We start from the raw sequence: 19173 nt of genomic DNA, 5'->3' as shown, positions 1-19173 counted from the left end.
CAAGATTATTCAACAGTTCATGAAACATCTAATAAACGGATCAAGATTATTCAACAGTTCATGAAACATCTAATAAACGGAAAACCTTAGTTTGTAAGTTAATACTAAACAGTTCATGAAACATCTAATAAACGGAAAACCTTAGCTTGTAAGTTAATACTAAACAGTTCATGAAACATCTAATAAACGGAAAACCTTAGCTTGTAAGTTAATACTAAAATATTTCATTAAAATTGGAATTATCGACTATATTGTTTGTATAACTGATATAAAGAGATTGCAACACAAGAAAGAGAGAGAGAGGGGGAGGGGTATAATGTTATTTGTCCAATTGAGTTAAAACGTTACATATGTACGACGGTTTGGGTATGCTTTATCAAATCTGTAGTTGCTAGACAATCTCCTTCGTTCTTTTCTAAAAAGATAAATGCGGGGGTATCTTAACGCCCACATGCTACACTTCATGATTAACAGTTGAATGACTCAGGTGAAAGGTTTACCTGGTAAAGATATGCAAGCTTCGCTACATCGCAGTATTGACAACCAGGATATGCATATAAGATTCACCAGTATCGTACAAGTTCCGCAGGCAAAATTTTGTTGATTGCACACTACCACCAAACCTAAGTGACCTCTTGAAAACAATATGCATCGCACTGCAGAACTCACCATGATATAACGATTACCATAACGACTGCTGTTCAACCTTACTTGTTATGTTGGTTGTTCAAGAAAATTTAATACGTGTCAATAAAAGTGAATTGATGAGCAATATAGGACTCATTCAAATCAAAAGCCAAACGGCTCGTTACGGAACAACTTTTTTAAATACATATTTCTTTTAAAAGCCTGTGCATTGAAGCCGACACGAGACCTTTAATTTTCACGTTCCCAATCAATAAAAATCATAATATTTAGATATTGCCATGGAACCCAAATCCAAATACCCGTGATCATTTGAAAAATGAAAAACTATGTACATTTACTAATTTATAGTTTATTCACTTAAAAGTAAATTAACGAAAGGTCGAAAACACATGTGTATTTTGCAAAATTATCATGTTTGCAAAGGTATATGATGAGATAATGAAATAAATAAGAAAATATATGCACATAAATTTAGGTTGTTTTCTTCACACTTCACGGTACTTGGACGAGTGATGCAATCCTAAAAATATAACCACAAAGACCCATCCCATCGTACAATGAACACAAGTCGTGCACCAATAGAATTTGAGCAGAGTCACACTCATTGCATATCAATGACCCAACGGTCAACAATGTACTTCATCAAATTGCAAAAGATGTTATAGATCTACTGGGACCATCCCCTAGAAATTCGGACTCATATTTGTCCGTCAGCACTTTTGCCGTGTCCGTCAGCTGATTCATGACGGTGAACAGTCCCTGTAAATGATGACGGAACAGATCCGCGGTCTTCTTAGAAGAATCATTTGCAGTATCATCTTCGGAATCCGATGACGTCACACTTTTTTCCTCTTCTCCAGAATTTCCACTGATAATTTCCTTTTTAATGGTATTCAATAACTTGAAGAAACTGTACAAGTCTGTTTCTGGCCTCATGGTATTTATGAGTGCCATATTATTATTTTCCTCCAAGATCTCTGGATTTTCTGTCATACATCCAATTTCCATGTCTTTCAACCGGCTAGGAATCATCACCGTTTCGTCCATGATATTCACTGCTTGGACAAATTTGTTAAGAACCGTCAGCAGAGACTGATTTTGTTTCTGATCGCCAGAACTGTTCTTTGTTTGACTTTCGGACATCATATTGTTGTAAAGTAGCACCTTATCACTTGGTAATCGTCTGGGCGTGAACTAATACACTACTTCCTAAATGTAAAATTGCACGCTCAGTTGGCCTTCTTTCCTGCTAAACACATGCACAATGAAAATCCTGTTGTTTTAGAATGTTAAGTTAAATGCAGTAAGTACATCCTCAAGCGACTATTTCAACATTCACACATTGACCGAACGCATCGCCGGTTATATTAGCTTATGTATTAGTAACCAAGGTCAGGTCATCAATGCTCTACTCTGATTGGTCGGTTTGATCATAAGTTGCCCGACTGATATTTATATCTGCCAAGCGTAAACATCGCCATGTGCTTATAACCCATCCCTGGAACATATCATTGTCACACTTACAGAAATTGATACATGATATTTCTTTATTCAGCTACAGATAACAAAGACAAAATTAGTCTATATATACTACTACTATTGTTCCTCGACATAAGTCTATAGGTGCGGTTCCTACGACGTGAAAAGATAGCGGCCCCGTGAATAAGAAGGGCAGGAGAAACCTCAACCACTTTAAGATTTTTTCCTAACAAATTTGAAATTTCTTTCAATTCGGGTCTGATAACATTTAAGGTAACTCCATACTCGCTTTACATGTATCATCTGATAAAGTATGGAAAACGTATTTTATTTCCATTTATTGGAGTTAAAACTCCTAAATTATCAAATAAAAAATGTAGGCCATCACTTTATTTAATCAGAACCATATATCAACGTCAAAAAATTGCAATTTTCCTTAAATAGCATAATAAAAAAATCACAAAAACTGGTCATAACGATATAACGGTATATAGTTAACAGTTACATGAAACTGGTTCTTTACAAAAAATGTACAAAATGTCTGTGAAAAATAAAGAAAATCTTTCGCATAATGGACATGATAAAGAAATTACAGAAAACAGAGTTATTTCCCCTGGATTCAATATTTTGAAACAAAACATTGATTATTCATATATAAATTAGACCTTTGAAATATTTCATGTTTAACAAGATTTTTTACAATAACTATCGGAAAAGTCTCCAATAAAATTTATGTTCCAATCATGCATAAATCTAAATAAATCATTGATTTTGCAAAATCTTATGACATCACAGGAGGGTGAAATTACTAGAATTTCACTTATAATAGAAGGGATGCCGTACGTTTTTTATTCGGTGGGTTAATTGTATCTACATGTTATGGAGTGAATTAAAACTATCTGTTCGTTACTTATCCATAATTTGAATAAGATGGGGAATTCAGCCTCTTTAGATACCTGATTATAGGGGACAGTGTCTTATTCTTCATAGCAAGGAAAAGTTCCCCAAGCCTTCAATAATTTTATGTCAAATTTATTTCCTGCACACTTCAATTTGTTTGTGGCACGTTTAAAGAAATAGATGATAATATCGTGTTACGTAATATTTCTCATTTAGGGATCCGTGGTCCTTTTCACAAATATACCTTTTAGTCTCAGCATAGACATCTTAATTTTTGTGATCATACAAGAAAAAATGACGGCATGCCACTTTTCAATCCATTGCCAGATCCTCTTAGTTTGAATACATTTGTATATACATGTATTTGAACCCTTAAGAGAATATTCAGCAACTTCAAAATACTGTTCCGAAATTTACCGCGCATTGATCAGGAGAAATCGTGAACACAATTTTCAATGTTAAAGATTAATTATGCAAACTTTTCAGATTTCCCTAGTATTTAACACGTTCTCCCTTCCCCCTTCTTCTCTGACATAATCTTTGTTTCTTCCCATAGCACTTTCACGACTTTCCCTCGCCTGTACATCTCATATCAATCATAGGATGCTTTAGAATCCTCCTATACTTCTCATAGCATCACAGTTACATGTAGTATCCACTGCCCAACTTTCCACAGTACCCAATCTCTGCCCTATTTCCAATAGAATACATCCCTTGCCCTATTTCCCACAGTATTCAGCACTTATTTCCCACAGTATTCACCACTTGCTCTATTTCCCACAGTATTCACCACTTGCTCTATTTCCCACAGTATACACCACTTGCCCTATTTCCCACAGTATTCACCACTTGCCCTATTTCCCACAGTATTCACCACTTGCCCTATTTCCCACATTATTCATCACTTGCCCTATTTCCCACAGTATTCACCACTTGCCCTATTTCCCACAGTATTCACCACTTGCCCTATTTCCCCACATTATTCACCACTTGTCCTATTTCCCACAGTATACACCACTTGCCCTATTTCCCACAGTATACACCACTTGCCCTATTTCCCACAGTATTCACCACTTGTCCTATTTCCCACAGTATTCACCACTTACCCTATTTCCCACAGTATTCACCATTTGCTCTATTTCCCACAGTATTCACCACTTGTCCTATTTCCCACAGTATTCACCATTTGCTCTATTTCCCACAGTATTCACCACTTGTCCTATTTCCCACAGTATTCACCACTTGTCCTATTTCCCACAATATCCACCCCTTGTTTTACTCTCCACATTTCTCCACCCTGTGTCTACTTCCCAACCTCTATCCCCTGCCTTATTTCCCTGTCACGAACCCTTGCTCTACTTCTCAGTCTGTATCCCCTGCCTTATTTCCCTGTCACGAACCCTTGCTCTACTTCTCAGTCTGTATCCCCTGCCTTATTTCCCTGTCACGAACCCTTGCTCTACTTCTCAGTCTGTATCCCCTGCCTTTGTCTTAGTTCCCAAAGTCTCTATTTATCGTCCTACTTCTTACAGTCCCTATCCAGAGCCCCACGTCTAACAGTCTTTATCCCTTATCAAACTTCTCAAAGTTTCTAACCTTTGCCCAATTTCTCAAAGTATATTTATACCCTTCTTTCCACAGTATCTGTTCTTTGTCCTACTTCCTAAAGTTTGAATCATTTGTCCTATTCCCACAGTCTCTATTTACTAGTATCTCACTTCTTCTCACAGATTCTATCTATCACACTACTTCTCAAAATCTATATCTATCTCACTACTTCTCACAGTCACTGTCACATTACTTCTCACAGTCACTGTCACACTACTTCTCACAGACACTATCTATCACACTACTTCTCACAGTCACTATCTATCACACTACTTCTCACAGTATCTATCACACTACTTCTCACAGTCACACTACTTCTCACAGTCACTATCACACTACTTCTCACAGTCAATATCACACTACTTCTCACACTCTCTATCTATCACACTACTTCTCACAGTCACTATCACACTACTTCTCACAGTATCTATCACACTAATTCTCACAGTCACACTACTTCTCACAGTCACTATCACACTACTTCTCACAGTCACTATCACACTACTTCTCACAGTCACTATCACACTACTTCTCACAGTATCTATCTATCTCACTACTTCTCACAATCTCTATCTATCTCACTACTTCTCATAGTCACTGTCACACTCCTTCTCACAGTTACTATCACACTACTTCTCACAGTCACTATCTATCACACTACTTCTCACGGTCACTATCTATCACACTACTTCTCGCAGTCACTATCTATCACACTACTTCTCACAGTCACTATCTATCACACTACTTCTCACAGTCACTATCTATCTCACTACTTCTCACAGTCACTATCACACTACTTCTCACAGTGACTGTCACACTACTTCTCACAGTCACTATCTATCACACTACTTCTCACAGTCACTATCACACTACTTCTCACAATCTCTATCTATCACACTACTTCTCACAGTCACTATCACACTACTTCTCACAGTCACACTACTTCTCACAGTCACTATCACACTACTTCTCACAGTATCTATCTATCACACTACTTATCACAGTCACTATCACACTACTTCTCACAGTATCTATCTATCTCACTACTTCTCACAGTCACTGTCACACTCCTTCTCACAGTAACTATCACACTACTTCTCACAGTCACTATCTATCACACTACTTATCACAGTCACTATCACACTACTTCTCACAGTATCTATCTATCTCACTACTTCTCACAATCTCTATCTATCTCACTACTTCTCACAGTCACTGTCACACTCCTTCTCACAGTAACTATCACACTACTTCTCACAGTATCTATCTATCACACTACTTATCACAGTCACTATCACACTACTTCTCACAGTATCTATCTATCTCACTACTTCTCACAATCTCTATCTATCTCACTACTTCTCATAGTCACTGTCACACTCCTTCTCACAGTTACTATCACACTACTTCTCACAGTCACTATCTATCACACTACTTCTCACAGTCACTATCTATCACATTACTTCTCGCAGTCACTATCACACTACTTCTCACAATCTCTATCCATCACACTACTTCTCACAGTCACTATCACACTACTTCTCACCATCACTATCTATCACACTACTTCTCACAGTCACTATCACACTACTTCTCACAGTCACTATCACACTACTTCTCACAGTCACTATCTACCATATTACTTCTCACAGTCTCTATCTATTACACTACTTCTCACAGTCACTATCTATCTCACTACTTCTCACAGTCACTATCTATCACACTACTTCTCACAGTCACTATCACACTACTTCTCACAGTCACTATCTATCTCACTACTTCTCACAGTCACTATCTATCTCACTACTTCTCACAGTCACTATCTATCACACTACTTCTCACAGTCACTGTCACACTACTTCTCACAGTCACTATATACATGTATCACACTACTTCTTGCAGTCACTATCTATCTCACTACTTCTCACAATCTCTATCTATCACACTACTTCTCACAGTCACTATCTATCTCACTACTTCTCACAGTCACTGTCACACTACTTCTCACAGTCACTATCTCACTACTTCTCACAGACACTATCTATCACACTACTTCTCACAGTCACTATCTATCACACTACTTCTCACAGTCACTATCTATCTCACTACTTCTCACAGTCACTGTCACACTACTTCTCACAGTCACTATCTATCTCACTACTTCTCACAATCTCTATCTATCACACTACTTCTCACAGTCACTATCTATCACACTACTTCTCACAGTCACTATCTATCACACTACTTCTCACAGTCACTATCTATCTCACTACTTCTCACAGTCACTATCTATCACACTACTTCTCACAGTCACTATCTATCACACTACTTCTCACAGTCACTATCTATCTCACTACTTCTCACAGTCACTGTCACACTACTTCTCACAGTCACTATCTATCTCACTACTTCTCACAGTCACTATCTATCTCACTACTTCTCACAGTCACTATCTATCACACTACTTCTCACAGTCACTGTCACACTACTTCTCACAGTCACTATATACATGTATCACACTACTTCTTGCAGTCACTATCTACCATATTACTTCTCACAGTCTCTATCTATTACACTACTTCTCACAGTCACTATCTATCTCACTACTTCTCACAGTCACTATCTATCACACTACTTCTCACAGTCACTATCACACTACTTCTCACAGTCACTATCTATCTCACTACTTCTCACAGTCACTATCTATCTCACTACTTCTCACAGTCACTATCTATCACACTACTTCTCACAGTCACTGTCACACTACTTCTCACAGTCACTATATACATGTATCACACTACTTCTTGCAGTCACTATCTACCATATTACTTCTCACAGTCTCTATCTATTACACTACTTCTCACAGTCACTATCTATCTCACTACTTCTCACAGTCACTGTCACACTACTTCTCACAGTCACTATCTCACTACTTCTCACAGACACTATCTATCACACTACTTCTCACAGTCACTATCTATCACACTACTTCTCACAGTCACTATCTATCTCACTACTTCTCACAGTCACTGTCACACTACTTCTCACAGTCACTATCTATCTCACTACTTCTCACAATCTCTATCTATCACACTACTTCTCACAGTCACTATCTATCACACTACTTCTCACAGTCACTATCTATCACACTACTTCTCACAGTCACTATCTATCTCACTACTTCTCACAGTCACTATCTATCACCCTACTTCTCATAGTCACTGTCACACTCCTTCTCACAGTCACTATCTATCACACTACTTCTCACAGTCATTATCACACTACTTCTCACAGTTACTATCTATCACACTACTTCTCACAGTCACTATCTATCTCACTACTTCTCACAATCTCTATCTATCACACTACTTCTCACAGTCACTATCACACTACTTCTCACAGTCACTATCTATCATACTACTTCTCACAATCTCTATCTATCACACTACTTCTCACAATCTCTATCTATCACACTACTTCTCACAGTCACTATCTATCTCACTACTTCTCACAATCTCTATCTATCACACTCCTTCTCACAGTCACTATCTATCACACTACTTCTCACAGTCACTATCTATCACACTACTTCTCACAGTCACTATCTATCATACTACTTCTCACAGTCACTATCTATCACACTACTTCTCACAGTCACTATCTATCACACTCCTTCTCACAATCTCTATCTATCATACTACTTCTCACAGACACTATCTATCTCACTACTTCTCACAGTCACTATCTATCACCCTACTTCTCATAGTCACTATCTATCACACTACTTCTCACAGTCACTATCTATCACACTCCTTCTCACAATCTCTATCAATCATACTACTTCTCACAGTCACTATCTATCACACTACTTCTCACAGTCACTATCACACTACTTCTCATAGTCACTATCTATCACACTACTTCTCACAGTCACTATCTATCACACTCCTTCTCACAATCTCTATCTATCTCACTACTTCTCACAATCACTATCTATCACACTACTTCTCACAGTCACTATCTATCACACTACTTCTCACAGTCACTATCTATCACACTACTTCTCACAGTCACTGTCACACTACTTCTCACAGTCACTATCTATCACATTACTTCTCACAGTCACTATCTATAATACTACTTCTCACAATCTCTATCTATCACACTACTTCTCACAGTCACTATCTATCACACTACTTCTCACAGTCACTATCTATCTCACTCCTTCTCACAGTCACTATCTATCACACTACTTCTCACAATCTCTATCTATCACCCTACTTCTCACAATCTCTATCTATCACACTACTTCTCACAGTCACTATCTCTCTCACTACTTCCCACAGTCACTATCTATCTCACTACTTCTCACAGACACTATCTATCTCACTACTTCTCACAGTCACTATCTATCACCCTACTTCTCACAATCTCTATCTATCACACTACTTCTCACAGTCACTATCTATCATACTACTTCTCACAGTCTCTATCTATCTCACTACTTTGCACACCTTTTATCTATCACACTACTTTCCACAATCTCTATCTATCATCATACTTTCCAAAGTCCCGGCCTAAAAAGCACAGGCACTTGTTTCTGTAAATGACTTATGACCTCTGTATACTAATAACAACACAAGGTACCTAGCTTCAAATGACACAGAATGGCACCCCCTGAGAATGTCGGCCTTTTGAGCCTCCAAGGAATATGCGATGCTAATGTATTTACTACCGTTGTATTGTACAATCATTCAGCTTAAAAACCATGTATGACATGACTGCATTCTTTGCCTCTTGTCGCCGAAAACTGCAACAAAAAAAGGCTTTTCCGTTTTATACCACGAAGTGCTATGTACTGATACCGCACAGAATACGTGGTCGATTTTGACTGGCTAGCACGCTCTTCTAAAATTACGTTTGGAATTCTTTAGAATTATTTATAGAAAGATAGAGCATCAGAGATGAATTAAAAATAACAGGCAAAAGGATGATTTTAATGTGACCATTAACCACAATTGATCTTATTTTATATAATTTAGTTACTAACATTAGGGGGGGGATGCTACAAAAAATAAAGGGGACTCCATCCCCCATATTTTTTTTCCACAGACACCTGATAACTATAATCCCCCCTTCTGATTTTTTTTGCGATGATAATTCCTCCAAAATGTGTGGATTCCTTGTCTCTCTCAACCCAATTTCGATTGATGTAGTTGTTTCACGCTTTTCACAAGCTTTAGAGATTGGCCTTCTACTGGACTGGTATAATATAGAATATACTTATTATAAACAGTATAAGGTATTTAAGGCTTAAGGGGTGTCGTTATATAGTGTTCGTCATTGCTGTCGCAATTTTTTCCCCTCAGGCTGGGAGGGGGGGGGGTCATTCTTTGCTCCAGGGCTTCAATTCATAACTTTCAAGCTTACATGCATTAATATCTTCTCATTCTGTGCGGTATCAGTACATAGCACTTCGTGGTATAAAACGGAAAAGCCTTTTTTTGTTGCAGTTTTCGGCGACAAGAGGCAATGAATGCAGTCATGTCATACATGGTTTTTAAGCTGAATGATTGTACAATACAACGGTAGTAAATACATTAGCATCGCATATTCCTTGGAGGCTCAAAAGGCCGACATTCTCAGGGGGTGCCATTCTGTGTCATTTGAAGCTAGGTACCTTGTGTTGTTATTAGTATACAGAGGTCATAAGTCATTTACAGAAACAAGTGCCTGTGCTAAAAAGCCGTCTGTGCCCATAACCTCTACAGCACTTTATCCCTTCCTCTAATAGTGACTATCCTGTTTCTACAATTTCCCCTCATCATCCCCTACAAACCGCATTCTCCTTCCCCATCCCCATTTCTACACAGTTCCTTCCATCCCCTTCCGAAATCCCATTTATCACCATTGAAAATGGTATGCAGTAATAGCAAAATGTTAATACTATTAGATTATACATGATTATAGTTTTAAGATACCCCAATTGCCTCTCTGTGAAAGCAGCTGATCATGTCTGACTGCAAATGATATCAATATGAGCCTGATTATAATGAAGAGGAATCATTAGCAGCTTCAAATGAAAACACCAGTGAATTGGGATGGATTGATAAAAACGACGCTCTTAATTCTTAAACTTTTAATTTTGTATTCTTTATACAGTTCATTATCTAATCACTTCTTCATTCTTCACTTGAACATTCCTTAGCACATATGATGGACAATGACTGGGCAATTCTATCTGTATATGTTGCACAAAGTTGATTTATTCTTCAATATGGATTGAGAGTGGGATATTTTTGTCACTATTCATGTCTTCATTGAGCTGAAAATATACAAAATGAAATCAAACCATTACTTTATAACTTAAATAATGAATTTTCCTGAAAGTGCATGTACATGTTTTTCACACAACAAAGAGTTTATTTTTCATAGTAGTTTTCTCTCTTTCTGATTTATTAGTACATCTGTTTACAAGAGAATCTTGCAATGTGAACCTGTATACAGCACAAATCAGTTGATTATCACTACACCCCTGCAGTAATTACCACGTAAATGTCAAGACTTGAAAGATTAACTGCAAAGGGGGAATTCAAATGACCTTGGTTGTAAAACTTTGTTAATCATTTAGAGAAATGCATCAAATTACCTGTTTTCTTAGATGCTGATAGTCCAGGTTGGTCAATAGGTTCTGCATATGAGTTTTTCATTGGTTTCCAAAAGAAAATGGATTAGCTGAAAAATGAAAAATACTCATAATGACTAATTAATTATATAAACTATACTTCATATATACTATACTTCATTTGTTTACTTGTACATTCTCAATTTCTTTTAAAAAAAACAAACAATAGTATAGGGCCTAATACAAAATGTGCTAGTGCTGGGATGATTTTTGAAAGGATTACATGGATCCCGCTTTTCCTTTTCTTCATCTTTTTGAGCTATTTTCTCTTATTTCCTTAACTTACGCTTGCTGCCATCAAATATTTTAGTTACTGCATGCATCTTCTTTTTAATAGGTTTTAATGTGTATCTCAATATCTTAATTTAATTAGATATTAATTTAACTTTGAATATTTCATATTTAGCTTGTACAAAATGTTCACTGGATAAGGATATTAAAATAAACTGAATTAGATTAGATTAGAAAATTATTGTATAAGTAAAAGTTTGTTTTAAATAAACTCTGGTTATTTACACATTAAGAATTATTAGTATTTACCAAGTAAAAAGCAAATATAATTTATACTTACCCTGATATCCTCTTTCAAAGAATCTTTCTCAAAATGCCGTTCAAAACAAAATATTCATTCCCAAGGTTATGTATCAGAATTCTTCCACAATGTTAATAGTTTTTGGGGAGATCAGGGATGCTAAAAGGTAGATACATGTATTCCTTTTCCTTTGACCAAAGTGCAAAATTTCGATTGAACTTCTGACATTTAAATTATAGATACTCTGTAACCCATTTAGTGCTATAGGCACAGCAGTTGTAATGAATTGCCGCATACACGTCATCAGCCGCCATGATAAGAGATTCTCCCATTCAGCTCAGTTTTCAGTGTAAATGACAGATTAAATCTTGTTATCAACAGCAATTATTTTTTCTATGCTTGATTTTGTTGTCTGCATGGTACCAGTTTTCACATATCAAAATTTGATTTTTGACCCTACGTTCCCTTTAAATGTTTGCAAATTCGATTGATATTGTATGTTTTTAACAAGTCTTTGTCAAGTTGAAGGCCAGCCACGACTGTCAAAATAAAGCAACCTTGAAATCAAAGCACTCTTATTTTTAAAACCCCAGTTGATCCACAGCTTACTGCCAAGGTTGTGATTATTTCGTGTAACAATCGACCTTAACTTGAACTCAACCAAGCCATCGGACAATGACTTCCCGATAGTATTGATAGATCGTCTGTAACATGCCGCAGACGACAAGGCCGAGGTCATTTAAACGATGGAAATTCTTCCGCATTTTGTAGCATTGCACAGGTGTGCGTGTCGTCTGCATTTCAAAATGAACTGTGTGTGCATGACGAGTGCATGATTGGCGAAAACAAATTCTGAATCTTATAACACATAATGATTTTGATCATGTATGTACACAATGGACAAGGATGTACATGTATTAAGTGATAATACAATGAACAATACAGAGGCTTGTAGAAATCACAATTAGTTTTTATAGTTGGAAACACAGCTGCAATATGTACTTTTTAGCTCACCTGAGCTGAAAACTCAAGTGAGCTCTTCTGATCGCCTGTTGTCCGTTGTGTGTCTGTCTGTCCGTATGTAAACGTTCTACATTTTCGACTTCCTCTCCAGAACCACTGGATCAATTTCAAGCAAATTTGGCAAAACGCATCCTTGGGTGAAGTAGCTTTCAAGTTTTTTTTTCAATTAAAGGGCCATGTCCCATTGAAAGGAGAGATAATTACAAAACTGCAAAAAAAAATGATGGGGTGATTTAAAAAATATTCTTCTCAAGAACCATTGGGTCAGAAGAGCTGAAATTTACATGAAAGTGTCTTGACATCGTGCAGATTCACGTTTGTTAAACTCATGACCCCCAGGGGAAGGTTGGGACCACAGTAGGGTATGAAAGTTTACATGCGAACATATATTAGGTAAAATCTTTGAAAATCTTCCCAAGAACCACTGGGCCAGGACAGTACAATTTTACATGAAAGCTTTCTGACAGAGTGCAAATTCAAGTTTATCAAAATCATGCCCCCCCCCCCCCGGGGGGGGGGGGGGGTACCATAGGGCCACAATATGGGATCAAAGTTTTAAATACAAATACAATGTATTTATAGGAAAACTATTTAAAGATCTTCGCAAGAACCACTGGGTCAAAGTAGTTTACATTTACATGAAAGCTTCTTGACATAGTGCAGATTCAAGATTATTAAAACCATGACCCTGGGGGGTACGATGGGGCCACAATAGGGGATCAAAGTTTTACATGCAAATAAATAGGTAAAATCTTTTAAAATCTTTTCAAGGATCACAGGGGTAGGAAAGTACCAATTTACATGCAAGCTTCCTGACATAGTCCAAATTCAAGTTTAATGCTGTCCTTCTGCTGTGTCATACAATCACTCGTGTGTTTATGTTTATTAATGATATTCTGTAGCTGTGTTATACAATCACTCGTGTGTTTATGTTTATTAATGCTGTCCTGTAGCTGTGTCATACAATCACTCGTGTGTTTATGTTTATTAATGCTGTCCTGTAGCTGTGTCATACAATCACTCGTGTGTTTATGTTTATTAATGCTATTCTGTAGCTGTGTCATACAATCACTCGTGTGTTTATGTTTATTAATGCTGTCCTGTAGCTGTGTTATACAATCACTCGTGTGTTTATGTTTATTTATGCTATTCTGTAGCTGTGTTATACAATCACTCGTGTGTTTATATTTATTAATGCTGTCCTGTAGCTGTGTTATACAATCACTCGTGTGTTTATATTTATTAATGCTGTCCTGTAGCTGTGTTATACAATCACTCGTGTGTTTATGTTTATTAATGTTATTCTGTAGCTGTGTTATACAATCACTCGTGTGTTTATATTTATTAATGCTGTCCTGTAGCTGTGTTATACAATCACTCGTGTGTTTATGTTGATCAATGCTGTCCTGTAGTTGTGTCATACAATAACTCGTGTGTTTATATTTATTAATGCTGTCCTGTAACTGCGTCATACAATCACTCGTGTGTTTATGTTTATTAATGCTGTCCTGTAGCTGCGTCATACAATAACTCGTGTGTTTATATTTATTAATGCTGTCATACAATCACTCGTGTGTTTATGTTGATCAATGCTGTCCTGTAGCTGCGTCATACAATCACTCGTGTGTTTATGTTTATTAATGCTGTCCTGTAGCTGCGTCATACAATCACTCGTGTGTTTATGTTTATTAATGCTGTCCTGTAGTTGTGTCATACAATCACTCGTGTGTTTATGTTTATTAATGCTGTCCTGTAGCTGCGTCATACAATCACTCGTGTGTTTATGTTTATTAATGCTGTCCTGTAGCTGTGTCATACAATCACTCGTGTGTTTATGTTGATCAATGCTGTCCTGTAGTTGTGTCATACAATAACTCGTGTATTTATATTTATTAATGCTGTCCTGTAGCTGTGTTATACAATCACTTGTGTGTTTATGTTTATTAATGCTGTCCTGTAGCTGCGTCATACAATCACTCGTGTGTTTATGTTTATTAATGCTGTCATACAATCACTCGTGTGTTTATGTTTATTAATGCTATTCTGTAGCTGTGTCATACAATCACTCGTGTGTTTATGTTTATTAATGCTATTCTGTAGCTGTGTCATACAATCACTCGTGTGTTTATGTTTATTAATGCTGCCCAGCTACTGCGTCATACAATCACTCGTGTGTTTATGTTTATTAATGCTGTCCTGTAGCTGTGTCATACAATCACTCGTGTGTTTATGTTTATTAATGCTATTCTGTAGCTGTGTCATACAATCACTCGTGTGTTTATGTTTATTAATGCTGTCCTGTAGCTGTGTCATACAATCACTCGTGTGTTTATGTTTATTAATGCTGTCATACAATCACTCGTGTGTTTATGTTTATTAATGTTATTCTGTAGCTGTGTCATACAATCACTCGTGTGTTTATGTTTATTAATGCTGCCCAGCTACTGCGTCATACAATCACTCGTGTGTTTATGTTTATTAATGCTGTCATACAATCACTCGTGTGTTTATGTTTATTAATGCTGTCATACAATCACTCGTGTGTTTATGTTTATTAATGCTGTCATACAATCACTCGTGTGTTTATGTTTATTAATGCTGTCCTGTAGCTGTGTCATACAATCACTCGTGTGTTTATGTTTATTAATGCTATTCTGTAGCTGTGTCATACAATCACTCGTGTGTTTATGTTTATTAATGCTGTCCTGTAGCTGTGTCATACAATCACTCGTGTGTTTATGTTTATTAATGCTGTCATACAATCACTCGTGTGTTTATGTTTATTAATGTTATTCTGTAGCTGTGTCATACAATCACTCGTGTGTTTATGTTTATTAATGCTGCCCAGCTACTGCGTCATACAATCACTCGTGTGTTTATGTTTATTAATGCTGTCCTGTAGCTGTGTCATACAATCACTCGTGTGTTTATGTTTATTAATGCTGTCATACAATCACTCGTGTGTTTATGTTTATTAATGCTGTCCTGTAGCTGTGTCATACAATCACTCGTGTGTTTATGTTTATTAATGCTGTCATACAATCACTCGTGTGTTTATGTTTATTAATGCTGCCCAGCTACTGCGTCATACAATCACTCGTGTGTTTATGTTTATTAATGCTGTCATACAATCACTCGTGTGTTTATGTTTATTAATGCTGTCCTGTAGCTGTGTCATACAATCACTCGTATGTTTATGTTTATTAATGCTGTCATACAATCACTCGTGTGTTTATGTTTATTAATGCTGCCCAGCTACTGCGTCATACAATCACTCGTGTGTTTATGTTTATTAATGCTGTCATACAATCACTCGTGTGTTTATGTTTATTAATGATATTCTGTAGCTGTGTCATACAATCACTCGTGTGTTTATGTTTATTAATGCTGTCATACAATCACTCGTGTGTTTATGTTTATTAATGTTATTCTGTAGCTGTGTCATACAATCACTCGTATGTTTATATGTATTAATGCTGCCCAGCTATTGCGTCATACAATCACTCGTGTGCACAATTTCTGTTTTTATTTGCGGAAAAAGGACCCTCGGGGTGGGTTGAAGTATAGACTCAAGTATACTGTGCAACTAAGTTACAAAACAAGTACGTGGGCTATATCGCTACTCTGAGCATTAAAAGACCTTATTCCTGGATATTATATTGTTACGCCGAATCAACACTACATTAATCAATATAACCTTGCAGATAATTTCTTCTTTTTTTTTGTTCCATCTCCGCTAGCCATGACTTCCAATCTGGTACTCTCAAATTTATGATTCTTTGGTCCCAGGGTTCATAGTTCCAACCCCCAGTACGCCTTCCTGACCCCAGGAGTTCATGTTTTGAACTAATTGCAGAAGTGCAACTCTTTAGAGGGAAATGGGTAAACCCTCCCTCACAGGGCTACAGTTTTCCTGCTAGATTTGAACAAATTTGATGTTCAAAAATTAAGATTTTTTTTTTTAGCAAACGCTCTATAAACCTTTAAGTTTTTATTCTCGTCCAATTTTTGCCCCCCCCCCCCCCCAAATCGTAGTTTAAAAGACTTATATCATAACAACATTAACAATATTATGATAAAGAAGCACTGACGCAATAGGTTTTTCTGGTTCAATGATTTTGAGAGGATAATATAAGCAAAACATTGTGTCGAAGTTGTTAACATATAATATACATTATGTAAAGTTCCAAAGTATATAATGTAATCACATTATAATCAGATAAATCTATTCTAATCACATCTGAACACACAGAGTGACACGTGCTGTAAGTGAACACACAGCGACACGTGCTGTAAGTAAATGGGACAGTATCTGTTTGACCGTACTGATGACCATATAATCACGTGAGGCAGGTCACACGGAGATTGTGATGGAACTACAAACCCAATCTCTATAAGGTCTGTGTTCTGTTACTGCACCATATACAAGTAAACACCTTTGCACTACTACATGAATCTGAAAGTCACATTTGAAGTACTGGTAAGTAATCCCACATATCGTTAGGTACCTGCCCGGCGCTGACCTTTACAGGGTGCCTCGTGTTTGACCTTGCACTTACACAATTAGTCGACATGTATACACGATATCAATATCTTAAAATACACCAGACATATATTGTCCTCGCAAATATTTGAAGAGAAAATAAATTCCACGCTACGTATGTTTGCCTTGAACATATATCAATAGGTTATTATGGGTGTCAAAACCTAGAGGGCTATCATTTCTATACGTGAATTCGTAGGTAATGGATTCCGAATTCAGCGTCTTGCTTTTAATCATATTTTTTCTTTGTAATCGCTACACACAACTATACATAGGTTACCATCTTTAAGCAAAAAAAAAATAATTCTAATATCCGACCTGTTATTTCACTTTCAGCAAATGTGATAGTTCCCAGTATTTTGCGACAGCTTATTTTCTGACTCGGACTTGACCTTCCATACAATGTCTCATTTAATACATTTCGATTCCCCAAAGGTTCAGATATCTTTGACAATGTTTACCTCAAACTTTGATCGTGTCTTTTGTTATCGTCTCCCAAAAGAAATTTATCATAAAAGAATGGACTTATCCTATTTTTATTAAAAGTCCGATGTCCTACATGTACAATCAATGGCAACCTTGAACATAAATGAAACATTAGGAAGATTGTTGATTGATTGTATCTTGCTTAACGTCTCGCTCGAGAATTTTACACTCACCAAGACCGGTGAAGGGCTTCAAATTTAGGCCTATGCTCGGCGCTTACGGCCATTGAGCAGTAAGGGTTCTTTAGCGAGCCACACCTACTGTGACACGGGACATCCGTTTTTAAGGTCATCTCCGAGGACCCGTGCCATTCACACCTGGTGCCGAGCGTTTGGCGATGGAACTGTCACTCCCTGTTTTAACGATTAGGTATGTCGCACAATACATATAGAGTGTGCAAATAATTACAAGAAATTTTTAATTATTGAGGATTTGACTTCCTGGATGAAATCTGAAATGCTGGTATATAATTTTTTATCTCCTCAAGAACAGGACCACGCGCGCGAACACACACACACACACATATATATATATATATATAAATTTTCTCAGAGCGTGTAAAGAGGGATTTTTTAAGCAATACTTTCTGCTCATCGCAAATGTTTTATTAGCGTGACTTATTTTTTGAGCTTTCAGTACCATCGCTAATAATGGCAAAATTAAATTACCGCTAAAAAAACAACCAAGATGTGTTTGTGAAACACAAATGCCCCCGATAATGGCCAATGTCACAAGGACAAATATCTTGGTACCAGTAGAAAGATCTTGTCACAAGAAATGCTCATGTGGAATATGAAAGCTCCAATATAAATTTACCATTTAGAAGTTATGAAGAATGTCAATTTTTTTTAAAAGTAGGTCAAACTCCAAGGTCAAGGGTCAAACATTTTTGTTCCCATGGAAAGGTCTTCTCACAAGGAATACTCATGTGAAATATCAAAGCTCTAATACTTACTGTTCAAAAGTTATTAGCGTTTTCAAAAGGTAGGTCAAACTCCAAGGTCAAGAATGTTGGTACCCACGAAAAGGTCTTCTCACAAGGAATACTAATGTGAAATATCAAAGCTCTAGCAATTACTGTTCAAAAGTTATTAGCAAGGTTAAAGTTTAAGACAGAATGACAGACAGGACAAAAACAATATGCCCCCAAATCTTCGATCTCAGGGCATAAAAATAGGGAACACGAGTTGGAGAAAAAACTGGTCTTAAACAAATGTTGTGGAATTAGTTTCTCTGGTCCATTCTCTAGATTTGACCTACTAGAGCTGT

At 36.9% G+C, this 19173-nt stretch overlaps 1 protein-coding gene and 1 long non-coding RNA gene across 2 annotated transcripts; both read right to left on the bottom strand.

The window, feature by feature from the left end:
- Positions 1-981: 981 nt before the first annotated feature.
- Positions 982-2061, bottom strand: LOC125658101 (mid1-interacting protein 1A-like). Its single transcript, XM_048889237.2, has one exon. It carries the CDS (start codon positions 1792-1794, stop codon positions 1291-1293), a length of 504 nt encoding a protein of 167 aa, XP_048745194.2. The 5' UTR covers positions 1795-2061; the 3' UTR covers positions 982-1290.
- Positions 2062-10762: 8701 nt separating this feature from the next.
- LOC125658109 (uncharacterized) lies at positions 10763-12585 on the bottom strand. Its single transcript, XR_007363609.2, has 3 exons — positions 11892-12585; positions 11285-11370; positions 10763-10960 (listed from the first exon to the last, which is right to left on the bottom strand). It is a non-coding gene; the product is annotated as an uncharacterized LOC125658109 (long non-coding RNA).
- Positions 12586-19173: the final 6588 nt, after the last annotated feature.

The sequence above is a fragment of the Ostrea edulis genome, chromosome 9, assembly GCF_947568905.1.
Source record: "Ostrea edulis chromosome 9, xbOstEdul1.1, whole genome shotgun sequence".
Lineage (NCBI taxonomy): Eukaryota > Metazoa > Mollusca > Bivalvia > Ostreida > Ostreidae > Ostrea > Ostrea edulis.
The sequence above is the reverse complement of the archived record's forward strand: the minus strand, read 5'-3'. Positions and strand labels throughout refer to the sequence as shown.